This window comes from Eublepharis macularius, chromosome 19 (assembly GCF_028583425.1).
Source record: "Eublepharis macularius isolate TG4126 chromosome 19, MPM_Emac_v1.0, whole genome shotgun sequence".
In the NCBI taxonomy this organism is placed as follows: domain Eukaryota; kingdom Metazoa; phylum Chordata; class Lepidosauria; order Squamata; family Eublepharidae; genus Eublepharis; species Eublepharis macularius.
Genome location: NC_072808.1, coordinates 24631603 through 24651911, shown reverse-complemented (window position 1 = coordinate 24651911; position 20309 = coordinate 24631603). Strand labels below are relative to the sequence as shown.

General features: G+C 47.1%; 1 protein-coding gene across 1 annotated transcript; it reads right to left on the bottom strand.

Annotated features, from left to right (window-relative positions):
- Window positions 1-12190: 12190 nt before the first annotated feature.
- Window positions 12191-18022, bottom strand: TREX2 (three prime repair exonuclease 2). The gene is made up of 3 exons (XM_055003922.1): window positions 17932-18022; window positions 16241-16298; window positions 12191-13318 (listed from the first exon to the last, which is right to left on the bottom strand). Exon 3 carries the CDS (start codon window positions 13314-13316, stop codon window positions 12633-12635), a length of 684 nt encoding a protein of 227 aa, XP_054859897.1. The 5' UTR covers window positions 13317-13318; window positions 16241-16298; window positions 17932-18022; the 3' UTR covers window positions 12191-12632.
- Between the last annotated feature and the right edge of the window lie 2287 nt (window positions 18023-20309).

Here is a 20309-nt window from a genome sequence, read left to right as displayed (position 1 = left end):
GAGGGGGGGCTGGTGGGTGCTTGCACTGGGAGGGGGCTGGCGGGGTCCCCTCCCGGGATGAATGTAGATGTTCGTGCTGTTTATATATATATTATATATATATATGAGAAATTACAACTAGAGATAGACCGCCCCCCTCCCACTGCCTCATGCGCGCAGACACACACACACACACACACACTGCCCTACAACATGACCTACCCTGGGACAGCTCCTTGGCTGTGTGCTGTTCCACCCCCACCCCCGTGCCCCCCGCTCCCCAGCTAAATAAACTCATCCTGCTCATTTCCCACCCCACCCCATCCCATCCCACCCAATATTATGGAAGGCACAGCATGGCTCTCGTAGCATTTGGATATTCTTCCCATCTCATTGCCTTGGCCCTCCGCCATCCCCCCTCTGGATGCCCCAGCTGGAAGTAAGTTGTGTGTGGGTGCGGTGGGAGGAGGGGAATCTGCCATGGGGTCCTATTGGGATGCCTTCTGGAGCTGGGGCGGTTTTGAGTATCTGAGCGTCAGGCAAGTTTTGGGGCTCAGGGGGGTTTGGAGTCCAGCACTTTAATAGAGATTCAAGGCCACCCATGATCGAGGTGTCAGCATGGAAGGAAACTTAAATATCAGGGCAATTCTGTCTGGCTTTTCATTCCTGGTGGTCCATCTTGGGGGTGGGGGTGTTGGGGAGATGGGTTGAACCTAGGGGGGACCCACAGCATTGGAACGTCTGTCTTAGATTTGCGGGGGTGTATGTGTTTGTGATCTTTGCAGAAGGATTTGTCCTATTGGGGAGGCAAAAGGCAAAGGGGGGATATACCACCCAGTATTTCTGGGGGGGTCAGAGCCCCATTATTTCCCCTAATACCAGCATGTATACTGTGATGACCAATGCAGGTAAAGCTCACAATTCGGGGAGGGGGAAGTTAAAGGGAAGGCACCCAACTCTGTCCTTTTTTCCCCCATGCTGTCTTTCATTTCTTTCTTCTGTTCTCATTAAATCTTTTCTTTATCTGAAAGTGCATATGCACGGTACTTAAGTGTGGCTTCACCTTAATACCTTTGATCATATTCACAGTTAGGTTGGTTCACATGCTTGTTTTTTGACGCATGTCTCATTCCAATGCTATGCATGATCTGATGGGGGAGCATGGAGTGACCCTCTCTGGCTCCCAAGCCAACAGGAACTGCACAGAGACGAAAAGGGTATGAATCGCACTTCCGAGAGGGGCCTGTACATTGCTCGCTGTGGTTTAAGCCATAGTGCTATTGGCTGCTGCAGTTATGCAAATCATGGTGGTTATATTTGGACAAACACAGAAGTGGGGGGTCAGCATAAGCCAAGCCTCTGTACCGTCTGTGCCTGGGGTATTGGCCTGTCATCAACAACTCTAGAAACTCCCACACAGACATTTGCATGGAGCCCAACAGCCACCCTCTGAACTGGACTCGCAGCTAATGTATGGGTTATAACCCACTGTAACTTTTTGAGAGTATGGCATAGAGTATGGAAATTGTTCTGGATCAATGAATGTAGACTAGTAGTAGGGTCAGCTCTGTCTGGGTTTATTTCCAAGTAAATATATTTAGGTGCTGAGATGACCCAACTCTCTCTCTTCCTCCCCATATCTGTCTCTGATTTATCTTTCTCTCATATCCCCCTCTCACTCCTCCCTGTACCTTACTAGCTATGGTTCCTCTCTATTTATCTCACTGATCCCTTTCTCTGGTCCCTCCAAAAGTTCTTGCTCTAGCCTTTCTACAACTTGGGGCCTCCAACCCAACCTATTTTCCAAAGCAGCCAGAGCTTCCCCTCCCCCCAGCTCTTCCCTCCTGCCCCCCCAGTCCGCCCGACCCCCATCCCCAGTGGCACTCTGACTATATATTAATCAGTGTCTGTGTATCTGATTGTGCCGTAATTGTGCGTTTCGGTTTGTCCGGCTCTTTGCCCCGGTCGATATCGTGTGATTTTTTCTTCCATCTTTAAATGACAAAAATACCAACAACAGCAGCAAAATAACAGGAAAAAAATGCATCAATCCCCCAAATCTGCCCCTACCCCAAAAGGTATAGAGAAAAAAATGGATAAAAACCAAATAAAAAAGAGAAAGAAAATGTATTTAAAAACAAGTGTTTGGGATGTCTTGTTTTCTGCCGTTCTATCTCATCTTTTCTGAATTCAGAAGACGACTTTGGCCCAGCTTTGGAATGGACACAACCCTTTTCAGGTTTGGGTAGCTGCTTACATGCAAACAGGTCTTTCTGGTGTTGAGATGTGACTAAGAAATAGCATGCTGGGTGTTGTAGACTTTTTTAGATCTGACACAACTGGATCAACGCATTATAAACGTGGCCAGAGAACAAGCCAGAGAACAGAAATCCCTAACAGTAGAGTGCTTTGCATGGCAGAAGAGCCACCATCACGGTAGTAGGAACCAATGTGTTCTGAGAACAGGTGCCTAAGGGAAGCTGTTCTGGGGGACACCAGCAGAGAATGTCTGTATAGAGAATTAATGACGCCCATGGAAAAAGCCATTTTGAGATCGTTGGATGCTTTCGGAATTGCACAATGTAGTTTGTTCCCACTTACATCTCCCATGGCTCCAAATATAACAGAGCTCTTCTGTTACCTCAGATGCATTATTTAATGGTGTCATTTCTCATGTTCACATGGTCAGCTGTGACACACGATCTTCGTGAGCTTCCATTTGCAGACTATTGCCTAATGTGCTTCTTGGGGGGGGGGGGGAACAACACTCCCCTTCATTTCATATCATCCTCCCCCAGTACTCTGAACTGTCTAATTATGTGCTAAGACGGAGACCCAGAAGTAACAGCTCCCAGCTGGGTTTTGCAGAGACAGCCCAGAAATTCCAGTTCCTTCAGTGCTTGGTGTGGGAGGTGACAACTTCTATAATATTAGTCACTTTTGTGATTCATTCACCCATTGTCTGCATAGATTGGTGTGAGACTCCGCAAGTTTCAAGGGGGCAGACATGTTCTGGTGACAGCTAGCCTCAGAGCTTTGTGTAGAATCATTCTATCAACGTTCCTTTGCGTTGGCATGTTGAACATTGCCTTTCTTTCATTTCTTCCCCTGTATATGCCCAGCTGCCCTAACCTGGATGGCCCAGTCTAGCTCAATCTCATCAAATCTCAGAAGCTAAGCTGGGTTGGTCCCAGGGCTTTTTTTCAGCTGGAACGTGGTGGAGCGGAGTTCCGGAACCTCTTGAAAATGGTCACATGGCTGGTGGCCCCGCCCCCTGATCGCCAGACAGAGGGGAGTTGAGATTGCCCTCCGTGCTGCTGGCACGGAGGGCAATCTCAACTCCCCTCTGTCTGGCAATCAGGGGGCGGGGCCACCAGCCATGTGACCATTTTCTCCGAGGGCAACCCACTGAGTTCCACCACCTCTTTTCCCAGAAAAAAAGCCCTGGTTGGTCCTAATTAGTATTTGGATGGGAGACTGCCAAAGAAGTCCAGGGTAGCTACACAAAGGCAGGCAATGGCAAACCACCTCTGTGAATCTCTGGCTTTGAAAACCCTCTGGGATCAGCTGCAACCTGATGGTACCTCACACCCACCATGCTCAGCTTGAGTCACCTTAATGTTCTTACTTTTGCTGAGTTATGCTTTCCTTGCTACTGCTCTGCCCTTGTGGTTTATTGGCAAGGGAAAGGAACGAGGGGTGGGAACCCAGCTTGCTCTTGTGTTTTAACGAAATCTCAGATCTGTAGAAATCCAAAGATGAAGCTTTTCACAGCCTGAGGATAAACATTATCCTTACCTAATGGGTCGGATCCTAACAATTTCCGCACTGGTGAAAGAGGGAAGAGGAGATCCAGGTTACCACTGAGTATTCTATACTGGGGAGAGTGGGGTCTGTGTTGACAAAAGGCACGTTGTATGAGAGCTCAAGGAGTCCTGTGGCGCAGAGTGGTAAGCGGCAGTACTGCAGCCCAAGCTCTGCTCACGACCTGAGTTCGATCCTGGTGGAAGCCGGGTTCAGGTAGCCAGCTCAAGGCTGACTCAGCCTTCCATCCTTCTGAGGTCGGGAAAATGAATATCCAGTTTCCTGGAGGTAAAGCGTAGATGACTGGGGAAGGCAATGGCAAATCACCCTGTAACAAAAAGTCTGACCCATGGGTGAGTAATGACTCGGTGCTTGCACAGAGGACTCCCTTTATATTCATGCAATGAAGATGTGGGACACACAGAAGAATCCGGACTCGAAGGTCCGCTCCATTCCCATTAACTGAAACTGCTTTTCCTTAGGCCTAAATAATCTAATTAGTATGCTCACCGTAATTTGGTTTCTTGTTGCATCCATAATCATCTTCACATAATTTGGGTTTAACTTTGATTACTTTTCTTTGCTTACCGCTAGCATCAGTGAACAGGCAAGGCCACCCACCAAAAATATATCAGGGAATCCAAGCCCTCTGGACTTTTCTCTATTCTGGCAACTCTTATCACAAAACCTACAATATCTGCTAAGTTATGAAGATTCACTTTAAAACTCCTGTGAATTATAGGCAGGGTTGCCCTTGACAGAGTAGGTATATATTTGTATACCTGCAAATACTTGAAAGTTAAAAATGGAGGCCTTCCACAATGACAGCAGGGTCTCCTCTGCCTAATTTGTGCTCAATTTATTTCCCCTTAACTTTGCAAGAGATTGTCCTGCATTGTGTGCAGGATCTTTTAGCAAACTGATCATGTTTTCTTTACGTAATAACAGTGGTGACGCTGGCGACAACGACAATAACAACAACAATAGTAGATTTAAAACCACAATGGAGATGGTTATAAGAAATCAAATCCAATACTTCCAGCAACGTTTCCTTTGGAAGGAAAGCAGTAAACTCATATAATTCAAAAGCAAAAAAGAAAAATGGAATTGTCCTATGGTGCATTATCATAATTCTGGAGTTCAAAATGGGGCAGGGATGTGGCTCAGTGGAAGAGCCTCTGCTTTACATGCAGAAGGTCCCAAAGCATCTCAAGTAGGTGAAGAGAAAGACCTCTGCCGGAGACCTGGGAAAGCCACTGCCAGTCAAGAGTAGATGATACTTCGATGGACCAATACATTCAGCATAAGACAACTTCGTGTGTGTGACTGTAGCATATGAAATTGCAAGCTCTCACAATACGTTGCAGTACTGTTCATGCGTACGTACAGGCACGTAAATGCATGAACAGATACAACAATCCCCCCCAACACACACACACACTTAGAGCTTTAAGTTCTAGAGACTCGGGGCCAAGCTGGAAGTGAAGAATTACACTTGAATGGCAAGTGAACAGACTCACATGTATTCCTCCCTGTTCACTTGCGCTCCACTTGCACTCCACTCGATCACGGTAGTGGAGTGCAAGTGCACTCCATCGAGTGGAGTGCAAGTGGAGTGCAAGTGAACAGGGAGGAATACATGTGAGTCTGTTCACTTGCCATTCAAGTGTAACTTGTCGCTTCTAGCTTGGCCCTCGAGAAGAGGCTGAAACCTGGGAAATGGCCACTCTGGCAATTCATAGTAATCAAGAGTTTGAAAACTCACCCCAAATGCCCCCAGCAGACATAAGACAAAATAGAGACAATAATTTACCAGGGGCAGAAACCAGATATTGTCATATCTTCTCCAAAGAATCCTGGGGACTAGTTTTGTAAGAGTGCTGCAAATTCTGTTAAAGATTCCCTTCTGCCCACTCACACAATCTCTGGGGTCTTGGTTTTTAAATCCAGGTCCATCCCTCTAGTCAGGTTGGAGATGTGTGCGACAGCAAATCAGTGTGACAGCAAATACTTCATGAGGTCTTTGATCTGTTCGTAGAAATGAACACAAAATATTTTACTATCTTTTTAAAAAGGCCTAACTGAAGCCTGGCAAATACACCTGTCGTACAAATTCCAACGCTAGGACAAAAAGAACAGTGGGAGACTGATAGGCTCACACCACAAGGGGGGAACCCTCTGTCTTTGTTTGCATTGTATCCTGTCTCCCCCTCAATTTGACTGCGTTGTTGCACAGATCAACAATTTATCTCAGTGTCTGAGATTAGTTACGTTGATCTAAAACGGCACACGTCCATAAGACGTGGTACAAGAAGCAGAAGAAACTGCCAGCAGTCTTGCCTTACAGAACTTTGGAGGAAGCGATCCTTTGGTTTTCTTAGTATCCTTCCCCCATAGTAATGCATCCGGACAACTCCCACGCCATCTTGTGTAGGAAAATGCCCAGTGTGGTGTATCCAGGTGAGGCCAAAACTCCCTTCTTGACTGACTGGTTTGGCATCAAGATGAATCACTCTTTCCGGAAAACGAGGAGAGCTTCGCTCGAATGAGCCAGCACGAATCACCACCATTGGCCCTGCTAGACAGTGACTGATTGCTCTGGAATAAACTCAGCTTTGTGAGCTTATGTGGAAACTGAAGGGTCCATTTGCTAATTTGATCGTTTTCAAACTCTGATCCGGGGTAAGCTAATGAGGGATTCCTTAACGGGAAGACACTTTTCCCCATCACTACTAACCTGTCATCCCCACCAATAATTTTTTTTTAAAACCCTTGGTTTTCTTTTGGTAATACAACTGATCTTCCCCTCCCACAAAGTCCATATTTACAATTTCAGAATTTTGCAGTCCTGAGAATATGAAGTGGCCGTGATCAGCTTCTTCCCTTTTTATCTGGAAATAGAGAATGGAGTGATAGCACTTATGCAGCAACTTGGAGGAATCTATGCAACTTTGCAGAATTCTTCGCTAGGATTATGTCAGTCAGTATCTTCCACTCCTGTGGAAAGGGAGTTTGGGGTATCCCAGAGACCAATTGCAAGCAAGAACCATGGCCAATGTATCTAGGAGCTTTACTTACAGAGGTTGACAATGGCTCCCTTCATGAAAGTAAAATGTTCGGCTGCCAAGGAACTATGCAAGAATTGTTCTTGAGGCTGACTTTTGGACACGCACACTATTTGCAAGGAAAGCACGTGTCCAGAAGGACACCGAGACACATGCCAGAGAGCCATGGCCAACCACAGATCTCCAATTCAAATCCAGACTTGCCTTCAAAAACTAGTCTCCCGATGCAAAGGGGGAAAAGAACTGGCAGAAAATATCTATCACGTCAAATATTCAGAGGCCCTAAATTTTATTAACGTGGTTTTAAAAAGGCACAACCACTATTTACCTCCCCTTCTCCCCTACCCCAAGGGAAAGCATGGAAAGAACAAAAGGCAGGTCCATTTGAACTCCCCAGTTTAATAATAAATACATTACAAGATCACAGAAATACAATTTTCAGTGGCGAGGAAGAAGTACTTGCAAGCACCAGACAGGCATAGAAATCTTCGTAAATTGGGAAACTGTCCCCTCTCCTTTCCGTAGCGTCCAAATATAAGTGGGGTAGTACAAACATGTCAGTAAGTAGTATCTCTGGATTTATTTTCATGGCTGGAGTAAAGTGAGGTCAAACGCTGTGTATTAATTCACTCCATGCGGCTTCATTGGATTAAAACATGCCAGATGTGCTTTGATCCCCAGCAGCCCTGCTAGCAGCTGCTCCAAGTCTAACATGTCCACAATGCGAAATGTTCTGAGCGAGGCAGCTGGGGGGTTCTTCTGTAAGGCTTTCCGGGCAAAGGAGGAGGCAGGCTCGCACCCTTCCCTTGCACTTAGATTTAAATGTTGCTGAGACCCTTTAAAATAATATTTTTATTAAGGTCATGGATGTTGCTTGCTGACAGAGGGTGGGGGGCAGATGAATATCGATTTTTTTTTTACCAAGGCCCACTTCAATTGCTAATTCATCATTATCATCATAAACTTTATTGCATTAACTCGCAGCCTTAGCAAACAACACCAGGAGAAAACTACAATACAATCTCAGTACCAATTAAAACCCTTAAAATGTCCGTTTAAAATTAAAATACAAAGTAATTAAAATCATAGCATTAAAATAGCAAATTAGAGGCAACGTACTGTTCCTATATTAACACATCGAACGCACCAAGATATCGTTCATGTTCTCTTACAAATCTTGGACACCAGAAAAACGGTATGATTTCTGGTCACAGGGGCATATACATTCATTATATGGAGTCCCATTATAACAACCGCTTTACATTGCCAGTTGTAAAATATCCAAATGTGCTTTGGTGAATGCTTTCCTATGCTCGAAATCTAATAGATCAATAAAATAAAATGGAGGGATTAAAGGGGAGAATGCAAGCTGCCGACAGAGAGAAGCTGTTCTCAGAGTACTCAATAATGTAGCGCCTATTCTGAACTCTTATATCCAACAGTCTTTGTTTTATTAATTGTTTTGCTGCAAAAAAGTCAAGCCTTCTTAAATAATCTTCTGAAAATCCAAGTGTGGCTCCTTTAGTATACGCCTTCGGCCCTTCGCCATAAATTAGCTTTCACTTCCTCATAAGCCAAAGTTAAGACACTTGGAGCAAAGAGAATTTTTAACCAAAAGTTAATAGCAGCTTTATGGACTGAGGACAATATTGGAAGGAAAGCCAGCTTAGATCTAACTGTAGCAGCTGGTGTTGAGTTAGGAACTGCTAATAACATGCGAGCAAAATTTATTTTGAATAACTTCTAATGGTCATAAGTTTCCAACCCTCCAAATTGGGTTTCCATATCACTTGCTAATTCACCTTTCTGATCCCAAAAGTCAGCGCCCTGTCTTTTTTCAATCACAGAGCTTCAGTATCAGTTAGAACAGGCAGCACTATGTTATTTGGATCAGCATCTCTGTTGGTTTTAAACTGATACAAATTGCTTTGGGAGACAATGTTTGGCAGTGTAATTTATTTTATTTTAATTTTACTAATTTATTTTATGTTTATTATTTTATTTAATTTATACCCTGCTTTTCTCCCCAGTGGGTAACCACATACATCATTCTCCTCTCATCATTTTTTCTTCACAACCACCCTGTGAGGTAGGTTAGGCCGAGAGTGCGTGCCTGGCCCAAGCTCACCCAGCAAGCAGGGAATCCAACTTGGGTCACCCAGATCCTAGTTTGACACTCTAGCCACTATACTACGATGGTGTAAAATTCAACAAATAAAGTGTCTTGTCAGTTTTAATCAAACACAAAGGCAAAAATCTGTATTTCATAAAAACAAAAGGCTTCAAATTGCTTTTAGATTATACACGATCCTATTATATAAAGGAGCACCCAGGCAGAGACTTCCCCTCATACTAAGAGGAAGAGGAAGGTCTCTTCTCAAATGGCACCCATCTTCCTTTATTAGTACCTATGCTAAAAGTAGATTCTTCCAGGAGCACCTTTTAAATCAAACAGAGCATTCAATTAATCCCAGCCTTCACTATGTGATTCTATGCAAACTGAAAACTATTCAGGGCTATCTTAAAAATAATTTCTGTACAGTCCTATAGTGGGAAAACAAAGCCCTGCCATTAGCAAACACACACAAAATTGAGGTCATCCAGTGAAACCTTAAGGGAAGCAAGATAAACAATAGGAAATTCTTACATAACACATAATTTACTTACGGAACTGCCTGTCATAAGATGTTGCAACAGTCTGTGGCACAGGTGTCTTCTTTAAAAGAAATATGTAAGTATCTGATGCAGGAAATCTATCCAACCCTGTCTGCCAAAACAGCCAAAGACAGAACTTCCATGTTCAGAGGCAGCGTTCCCCAACGGCTAAACATTGACAGCTAAAGGCAAGACATAAATGTTCTCCAGTGGTACTTAGAAAACAATAGTTAGACAGACTGAGGCTAACAGTGCTATCCTAGGCAGATTTATACCTTTCTAAATCAATGTATTTTAAAGGGTGTAACTCTACTCAGGATAGCACTGCAAACACTGCAGTGGCCGAACCAAGAAGTTCCCGGTTCAAATCTCACCACAGCCACGAACTCAGCCCCATCTTTTCCTCAGCTTCAGCCCTCTCCAAATGCATGCAATGCAGAAATAATTGTACCAATCTACCTTTGTAGAGCTGTTTGGGTATTAACAAACACAAGCGTTATATAAATCTTTCAGTATTACTGTCAACAGAGAGAATCCATTATGGCAATTCCTATGCAATTGGACGTGTCGAATGTTGAATTAATCATTATATGCAGGGCTTTTTTTCAGGGGGAACGCGGGGGAATGGAGTTCCGGAACCTCTTGAAAATGGTCACATGGCCGGTGGCCCCGCCCCCTGATCTCCAGACAGAGGGGAGTTGAGATCGCCCTCCGCGCCGCTGAGCGCTGCGGAGGGCAATCTCAGCTCCCCTCTGTCTGGAGATCAGGGGGCGGGGCCACCGGCCATGTGACCATTTTCTCCGAGGGCAACCCACTGAGTTCCACCACCTCTTTTCCCAGAAAAAAAGCCCTGATTATATGGCAAACAAGATTGAAGTCCAGTAGCACCTTAAAGACCAACAAGATTTCCAGACTGCTTTTGAGAGTCAAAGGGCCCTTCGTCAGATATGAGTAGAAATGGAGATCTGTGAGCCTATATCTCCCAGTCAGGTCGTGGGAGGGGTCTAGCGAAGAAGGATGCCAAGATGCAGTGGTCCAATGCAGCTCGATTAGAGCTTGGCCTTCTTTACTAAACCCTTTCCACCTTCTGAGTGGGAAATAAGGGCTCAGAGATCTCCATTCCTACTTGTACCTGATGATGGAGATTTGACTGTCCAAAGTTCATGCCCCGAAAATGTTGTCGGTCTCTATGGATTCAAAACATGCTCTTCAAATGCAGACCATCATGGCTACCCACCTGCAACCATCACCATACATAAACTGTCACTTTTTAATAAGATGTGACATACAATGAATTATTCACAATGAGAAACTTGATGCTCTCCTTCCAGACAAGCCAAGAAGACTGGCAATGATAGTTCTGTTTTCGGTAATGGGGATAACCCAGCACTTCAGAAGTGGTTTTTTTTTAAATAATCCAGAAAAACAAGATCTCTCTCCACTCTCACACAAAAAAATAGTATATTCTTCACTGATTTTCACTAAATTTAACTACAAGAGGTTTTTAACTCCAGCAAATACCAACCTGGTGCCTTCCTACAGACAAATTTGGATTTATGGATGAAGTTTATTTTTGAAATGGATATTTTCCTCTCAAGAGCAAGGCAGTTTAATTGTCCTATCAGAAGGACTGTCATTAAACAGATCCTTTATCACATTTTATCCTGACAAATGGGGTTCACGCTGAGAGAATTTGTATCCAGAAAGTATTTTTTAAAATAAATATAGATCCAGAGGAGTTGCCCGTGTTAGTCTGTAGTCGCAAAATAGTAAAGAGTCCAGGAGCACCTTTAAGACTAACTGGACTCTTTACTGGACTCTTTACTGTTTTAAAATAAATACTCGCAGCAACATTTCTCTCAACTTAGTGCAGATTTATCATGCTGTACTCCACCCCCAAATCCCATCCCATCTGTACAGTCTCAGAATTACAGAAAGAAAAACTCTCCACTTTGTTTCTGGAATGGCAAAAACAGAACGTAACGTGGTCACGGCCTCAGAGCCCGTCAGTCCCTGACATAAGGCACCTGTGGACTGGCCTTTTGACTAATGGAGACATCCCCTGGTGAGCCGCTGATCTAGAGAGCCACTGGTGGTCCAAGCAGAGCCAAGCCCCAGCAACGTGCCTCGTGAGCTACTTGGCTTAGACTGTTCAGCAGCCATGATAATCAGGAACAGATCACCAGTCACAATGGGCACCACTTCGCTGAGCAGCCCCGTGGCCCCCCCTCGTAGCCTGGCAGGGGCTGCTCCAGGGACACTTATACTTCATGGTCTGCTCCGTCCTGATCCCCCAGCCAGCACACAGACTTGGGTCTGCTCACAAGGAGACTGAAGCTGCGTCCACGCATCATGGGGCTTTGCGATGTATAATTTACAGTTCGAATGTCTTACGCACATACAAGAAAATCCAGCGGCAAATTATTGCAAGAACTGTGTGATAGCTGTTGATTCATGGGTGCTGCTTTGCCAGGAAGAAGGTTAAGCAGAAAGGGAGCCATGTGGCTACGTAATCCTATGTAGCATTACTCCAGTCTGAGGGCCAAGCTACAAGTGACGGATGACACTTGAACGGCAAGTGAACAGACTCACGTGTATTCCTCCCTGTTCACTTGCGCTCCACTTGATCACGTAGTGACAGGGAGGAATACACGTGAGTCTGTTCACTTGCCGTTCAAGTGTCATCCGTCACTTGTAGCTTGGCTCTAAAGACCACTGATTTTGATGGGCTTCGGTCGGAATAGCTTGACACAAGACTGGGCTGTCAGAGAAGGAGAGCTGAGTCTCATTCTTCCAGCACCAACTTCTGAGGCCACTGCAAGTCGCCAGCCTGGCGAACAGCCCTATATAGTGGGCGACTGCCCTGACCTGGATGGCCCAGGCTAGCCCAATCTCGTCAGATCACAGAAACTAAGCAGGGTTAGCCCTTGTTTGCACTTGGATGGGAGATCACCAAGGAAGTCCAGGGTTGTTACACACAGAGGCAGGCAAAGGCAAACCATCTCTGAACATCTTGACATGAAAACCCTACGGGGTCACTATAAGTCAGCTAGAACTTGATGGCACTTTACACACCCACAGGCTACATGATACAAAGCATTATTGGTTCATTCTGGCTGGGATTTGGCATCAGTTTCTGCGGCTGACTGGACTGGGCGGGTACATTGGTTTTATCTCTCCCCAGCTACGGGCATTGACGGCTGCCCAGGCCATCAACTCGGGGGCTTTAGCAAGGAACACCAAGAGAAGAGTGAGCACGTCCCCTTCCGCTGAGTGGGCTCCAACTGGTTCCTGACCATAGATGCGCCGGAACACCTCTCCCAGCCGGTAGCTCTGATTTGTTGCTTTATCCAGTTCCTTCAGGGCTGGCAGCGTATCCAGGCAGCCGGTGTCTGGGGGCAGGTCAGCATCCACCTTCCAGAGCTCTGTCCGTAGCAGGGGAAAGTCAAAGCCCAGGCCGTTGTGGGCCACCAGGCAGACCGGGCGAGCTTGCCGGTCCAGGAACGCCCTCAAGGCCTCCACGATGGCACTGTTGAAATCTGGTTTGCAATTCTCCTCCAAGGTCCGGTTGCTCAGTCCAGTGATCTCCTCCGCTTTTGCAGTGAAAGGCTTCTGGGGGTCAACGCAGAGAGTGAGCTTGTCCAAAATGCGAGGCAGCAATGGAGGCTGCGACAAATATGGGGCAGGGCGCTGCAGGGAATGACGGTTCACTGCAAAGAGGCTCAGCTCAGCCACACAGGGCTGGTCGCGGGGCAAGCCGGTTGTTTCGATGTCAAGGAAGACAAAGGTCTGGAATTCCTGAGGGAAAGTCATGGCTGTTATGGAAGAGAAAGAGCTTGTTAAAATGGATCAATCGTTCACCTCCACGCAGATTGCTAGACCCAAGAGGAACATGGCTGGGAAATGAAGTCTAAGGCATCCTATCAAAAGAAGCATTACGCAAACAGTTGTGCCCCACAAGTGCAGAGGATGTTCTATCTGATGCAGGCACTGCAATAACACTCTTTGCTGAAGAGAAAATCCACAGCTGATGGTGGCTTGCCTCTTCAGCAGCAAGAATGATCAGAGCATCTGTTTCAAATTAAACAGTTCTGTCCTAGGCCTGTCCTATAAGCCCCAGGAAGAACAAACAAACTTTGGTTTGTCGTCAGGAATCCTTGGTATGCTGCCACTCTTATGAGCAAGTATTGGCCTTAATGAGGAATGTCATAAATTAAACAAACATTTATGATACACACAATACAGAAAAAGGAAGGGCTGGTCACCCTTCTGCGCTGCTGGAACAGACTGTGATACTCAGGAATCCTGAATCATCAAAGGTCTGCTCCACCCGCCCCACAACCTGGACAACTAGTAAAAACCGGCAGGGGCTGGGCTGAGTCTGACCTGGCCTGATTTGCACATGCCAGAGAATGAGGGGGTGAAAGACGGAGGGGGAAGAACAGGCAGCGCCTCTTCCTGTTGAAAGCAGAGCATCTCATTTTGGAATACTCCCGGATGTGTGTTTGTTTTGCACTGCAACTGCATTGTTTGCATTGAATTGTGCTGGAGGGACCCAAAGCAGCGCACAGACATTTCTAGACCAAGTTAAACAATTTTAAATAATAAAAACAAACAAGAATTGCACCCCCAGCAGGTCTAGTTTCACTGGGCTGGCTGTCATAAGCTCCCAGCCTGCGAACCGTGAGCGTTTACACCTGTGGGCACATGCCTTGGGGCAACCTCTGAAGGTGACAAAACATAACTGGAATGCTGCGCAGGTGGCAATATGTCCCTTCAACGATTCCTGTCAGAGGGGACAGAAAACCAGCAAAACAAGCAAAGAGAGAGGGTGGGAGCTTTATCCCTATGTGCTACTTTTCTATTTGCATGGACTTTTGTATGTGAAGGCGCATGCACAGATGTAGTCCAAAGGCAGTCTGATATAAGTGACCATCTCACACCAGAGTATGTATAAATGCAGCCAAAGTGTTGTAACAGGCTGGAAAAGATCCCTGATTGGGAGGGAGGGATAAAGACCAAAGCAGACAGAGGAGCGCCTCTAATAATTCTATTATCTCAGCTGAGAGCCAAGCTACAAGAGACGAACTGCATGAGGAGGAGCACGTGAAGGGAGTCGCAATGTTAGCCGGGAAGCTGAGTTTTAAAAGAGATGGGAAGGCTCTGTCTATTTCCCCTCTCTACAGATTGCTGCTCAGAAGGTTTGTTTAATTCCTCTTTGCCTCCTAGAAGGGGAGGTGAAACTGACAGAGCCTCAGGGAGGCAAAGAGGAAATTAACAAACCCTCTGAGCAGTGATATCTCTGGCTCTGTAGAGAGGGGAAATTGACAGAGCCTTCCCATCTCTTTTAAAACTCAGCTTCCCGGCTAACATTGCAGCTCCCTTCACGTGCTCCTCCTCGTGTAAGTCGTCTCTTGTAGCGTGGCTCTGGGGGACTGCACAAGCTGCAGGCCAGCCTATTTTGCATGTGACAAGCAAGCAAGCACACAAATGCACCGTGAAAACCTTACTAACAAAGTGAAACAAACTCTATTGATATATGTACAGTTTATCAAGAAATAAGTACAAAGAATCAGTCAATAATACAAATTAATTCAAGTTTTGGTGTATAGTAATTTCTGGCTGCGCAACAGCACTCTAAGGCATCTTATTATAATGCATCGGCAAGGTCACATGTCCTTTTGAAAACAAGCTTAACAGCAGACCATATGAATAAACGTAGACTTAAAGTGACCTATGCTTACAATGCTAAAGTGCTAGTGCCTTCAGTTACATAAATTTATACAAGACCAAAGTCTTAATGAGACAAAATCCAATTCATTTCCAGGAGGAGATGTTCCAATGGTGGAGGTGCAGTAGAGGTGTAACTGCAACGGGGGTACCAGTATTTCCTTCCCGTTTCTGTATTCCTTCCACTGGCAGTTATGAAAGCCATGTTGCTTCTGTTGATTCTCTGACATGTTGCACAGGTCCCCCGCTGGGTAGGAGACGGCAGGTCTTCCAGACCCTGATGAGCTGCAGAGAAGGGAAAATTCCAGCAGGTGCAGATTCTCCCTTCTGTAGTTCTTAAAGGTGTGGGATTCGTCTCAGGAGCCAAACCAGCAACCCCACCGACAGGCATGTGCCACAGACCCAATATGCTCATCTGATCCCTCAACGCAACACCGCACTGCTGTGCCCTCAGTTCCACCAGTGAAGAATAGGGAAACGTGAATTGGCTGACCTCCCAGGGCTCGAGGCATTGGGATGGGTGTCCCTTGCTTGGGTTGACAAAACACCCAGAATGTGCCTAGCCATGTGGATGTGCTTCACATTCACCAGTGTTGCAGTTCGGTTTGGGAGGAAAAACCCCTGAACTCAGGTGGGATTTAATTCTAAGGAACAAATACATATCAAAGATCCAGAGGAGTTAGTCGTGTTAGTCTGTAGTTGCAAAACAGTAAAGAGTCCAGTAGCACCTTAAAGACTAACCAACTTAATTGTAGCATGAGCTTTCGAGAACCACAGCTCTCTTCGTCAGATGCATCGTCAGCTTTGATGCATCGGACAAAGAGAGCTGTGGTTCTCAAAAGCTGACGATGCATCCAACGAAAAGAGCTGTGGTTCTCGAAAGCTTATACATAGCAAAAGCAGTCTTTGAGACTCTCGCTTCACTACTTCCCAGCCCTCCAACTCCTAGATACAGGCACAGATGCAGAGCTTTTATCCCACCAGATTTTGCCCGATGATCAACTCACCGGGACGATTCCTAACAGAAGCAGCGATTCTTTAGGTGCATCTGAATTCTCAAGCGATCTGCAGAGAAATCGAAAGAGTCATGTTCAGGCAAGTCCTGTAAAGGTACCTCCTGTGGGAGGGGAGTGGGGCGGGGCAACCCCCCTCCTCGAGGATGCTGGGAGATGTAGTCTTTAAAACTCAGCCGTTAATAAAACCAGGAACTTGTAGGATACAGGGTCTTTATCCTGTAGAGGGCGCCCACATAGAGACATGTTGACTTTCACTATTGTTGCTAAAAAAAGGAATATGCAAAGTCGTGGAGGAGAGCTTTATTAACCTTGATAAATGGACGTTTCATGTTCAGAAGCAGCGTACATCTAAATACTGGTTGTTGCGTGGGGTACACTGTGCTGGAAAGGTGCTGCATTTATGTGCTTCCCGGAACCATTTGGGGAAACACAATGGGAAGCAGCAGGCAGCTGACTGGCTGAGAGTTAGTCTGGTTCCCCAAACAAAAGGTCCCCCCCCCCCCGTCCCTGGAATTTTGCTCCCCTTAGTCCCTGCCCTCCCCCCACCCCCACCAGAAGCCTAGCAGTGGGTCTAATCCTGTAGGATTTGTCTTCCATTAACGTATTTGGAGCTTTACGGAGGAATGTAAGCACCGGAGACAGGGTCCTGCCCTGCGGAGCTTAGTCTGAATTCTGTTAATACAGTCTGACAGAGGGAGCTCTGACTCTTGAAAGCTCACTCCCTGGAAATCTAGTTGGTCTTTCTCTACACAAGACACCTGGGAGCGTGTTCATCAAGTGTTGGGAAATTCAATGTTAGCTGGGAAGCATAGTTCTGAAAGACAGAGCCGGCGGAGATCACTCCGGAGGGGGTGGATTCTCTCACAGCCCTCTGTCATCTCTGTAGGGTTGCCAGGTCCCTTTCCTCCTGCTGGGAGGGTTGGGACCTGGTACTTACCTTCTGCGGGCTTCGCGCGTGTGCGATCCAGAGCCAATGTGATGGTGTCACTCCCGGAAGTGACATCACCACGCCAGGCGTGCAGCAACATCACTTCTTTAAGTAAAGTCATTGCACTGGCTGTAAGAGCACTCCCGTGCTCTGCATGGGGCCAATTGGGCCCATTTGGGGCTCAAACCGGCCCCAAATGAAGTGCGGGAACACTCCCATGGCTGGTGCAATGACAGCACTTATGGAAGTGATGTCGCTGCACCGGTTGGGAGTGTGTGCACAGCATGCGCTCCTGAGGCGTCTACTGGTAACAGGAGGGAGCTTGCCCCCTCCTGACGATCGCCCAGCTATCAGTAGATAAGGGGGCAAACTGCCAGGAGTTTGCCCGCTACTGGCAGGCACCTGGGAACCCTACGCCTCTGGTGTGTTGGACTGTTTCCCCTGCCAGAGCTTTTACCCTGCTGCTCTCGCTGCTTAAAATTTTGAATTAATCAAGTCTTAGCACAGCAAAGGCTCCAGAAGGGGAGACGCCAGAGATGGCGGAGGACTGTGAGAGAATCTGTCCCCTCTGGAGCGATCTCCGTCAGCTCTGTCTTTCAAAACTACACTTCCCAGCTAACATTGCATTTCCCGACAGGTGAAGAACACACCCCATGTCTTGTGTAGAGAGACTCTAAGGCGCTACTGGTCCCAAATCTTGCTCTTCTATTAGAGACCAACACATCTGCCCACCTGAAACTGTCTAAATACTGACCTCAGGGAGGCAAACAACTGACAAAACCTAACAAGGCGTCCTGGTGTGCGGAATCAGCGGCAAGGACTCGTTTCATTCCAATGGGAATTAGGTGTACAGACAGCACAACTCTGATGGTGCACATGGTGGTATTCACATATCAAACATGTAACGAACAGGTAACGTTCCTGCATTTTTTAAAAAAATAGATTTATTTTTGAATTTGAAGCGCTAACGCTTTTACAACAACAAAGGGTCTGGAAATAAAGGAACAGGACATGCTATACAGAGACACGGATCTTTTGCATTAACGTAAAGATGGAACATAAGAACTTACAACTCAGTACTTGTCAGCAGTGCATTGCATCATCATACATTATAGTATACATCATACTATAATACGCTTAAAATGTAGATGGTCTTATATCCCATTCTTTCACTGATTTTGCACATGAAATAAACGGAAGCAATTTTCTACAAAGTTTGTAGTATAATTTGAGGCTTCTGTGTTTTAAAATCTCAGTTGAATTTTCAATTAATCTTTGACACCTATACCCACACATCCCCGATGTGGATTGCCGTGCCCAGGTACATGGATCGGTAACAGCCCAGCTTCAGCATACGTTGAGGTGTAACAACTGCCGAGGCCTCTAAGAAGCCCACCTGAGACCCCCTTGGCCGTAAGCCTCCAGGCAATTGGTGCTGCAGCTTGTGTTGCAAGCTGATTCTCTGAGGCCTGGCCTACCTCCAGGGCTTCCCTGCCACCTTGTGTCTTTGATCCTGGCTTGCCACCATGTGGAATGCTTGCGTTGCGGCTGGACTTCCTGAAGACCAGTTTCGTATTTTGTCAAGCGGCTTCCAGACTGCACTGCCTGCTATCGCTTGCTCTTCTTTGAAGTTGACAGTGCTATAGACTTCTTCACTCAAAGAGTGATTGACCTGTGGAACTCACTGCCAGTGGATATAATGATGGTCATGAGCAAAAGATGGCTTTAAAGGAGACCAAATTCATGAAGAAGAGGCCCATCACTGACTACTAGGAACCTTCGCTTGAGAAAATAATCCTTCGGAAACCAGCACTGGGGGAGGATTTGACCTCCGTTTCCTGCCTCTGGGGGCATCTTATCGAGCCATTATATGAAACGGGAAGCTGGACTAGATGGACCTCTGGCAGAGCTACTCGTTGCTCTTATGACTGGATCCTGCCCGTGCTTTGTAGGAGGGAGGGGCCCTTCTCAGTAGTTTTATGTTGTCTAACATCAGTCCTGGAATTCCTTATGCTCTGTTTCGGCATTTCTTCAACTCTGTACTGGATTTCTTTGCTAATGCTGTCTTTGTAAACTTTATGGCACTGTCTATTGAAACATCCTTGATGTTGATTGTACTAATCTCACACTATGCCATCTGCCATGAACCTCAGTGAGAAAGGTGGACTAAAAATGGCATAAACAAACAAACAAAAAACAAACTCAGTGGGCTTGATTTATGAGCACCCGGCTGCAGTCCAGCCCATGCTTACTGTGGAAGCTGGTCCTATAGAGATCGTTGCTACACCTTCTCAATAAGCAGCACAGGGCTGGGCGACCAGTTCCTAATCAGGCCGGGCAATGTTTATCAGAGGCCGCTTTGGGGGCATTCTGGCAAAGAGCCGCGAAGGGCCGAGAGGCTGGCCCAGCGGATGTCGCATTGGACCGGGCACCCGGCTGCTATCTTGCAGCACCACCTTGCCTAGCTCCGTGGCCTCCCGGCATATCTGGGCCCCAGAGCCCTCTCTAAGGGCCAAGCTACAAGTGAGGAACGACTCTTGAACGGCAAGTGTATTCCTCCCTGTTCACTTGCCCTCCACCTGATCCACTTGCCGTTCAAGGGTCATTCGTCACTTGTAGCTTGGCCCTAAGAGGGATTTTACTACCCGAAGTGCTCGAACCCTCTTATCTAGCAAGGGTCCCGAGAGGCGGGATAAACCAACGTCGATCGCCAAGCCCGGCCAAGCGAAGCCGGGAGCGGCGCGGCCAAGCGCAAGCGGCAGGATACAGAACAGGGCCGGCCTCTCGCGCGCGTGTCCTGGAGCGCAGCGCAGAACACGCGCCCGGCGCCCGGCACGGCGCGGAAAAGGCAGCCCGGCCCGCTCGCCTCGCGATGGTTTTGAAAAGGTCCCCCCGCCCGCCCCGCAGCAACTCCCGTGCCGGGCGAGAGCGGGGCGCCCCTCCCAAGCCGCAGGCGCCGGACGAGGCTCGTGGGCCTCTCCCGAGTCCCCCGCGGAGCCCGCGCTTGAGCCGGGGCGGGAAGGCGGCAGCGCCCCGCGGACAGATGCGCGCCAGGCCGGAGGCCCCGAACAGCAGCCGCGCCCGCCTTCTTCGCGGCCCTCCGCCGCGCCCCGCCCCGCCCCGCCCCGGCGG

Excerpts from the sequence above, each read along its gene's own strand:
- TREX2 (XM_055003922.1), bottom strand. The coding sequence starts at position 13,316 with ATGACTTTCCCTCAGGAATTCCAGACCTTTGTCTTCCTTGACATCGAA.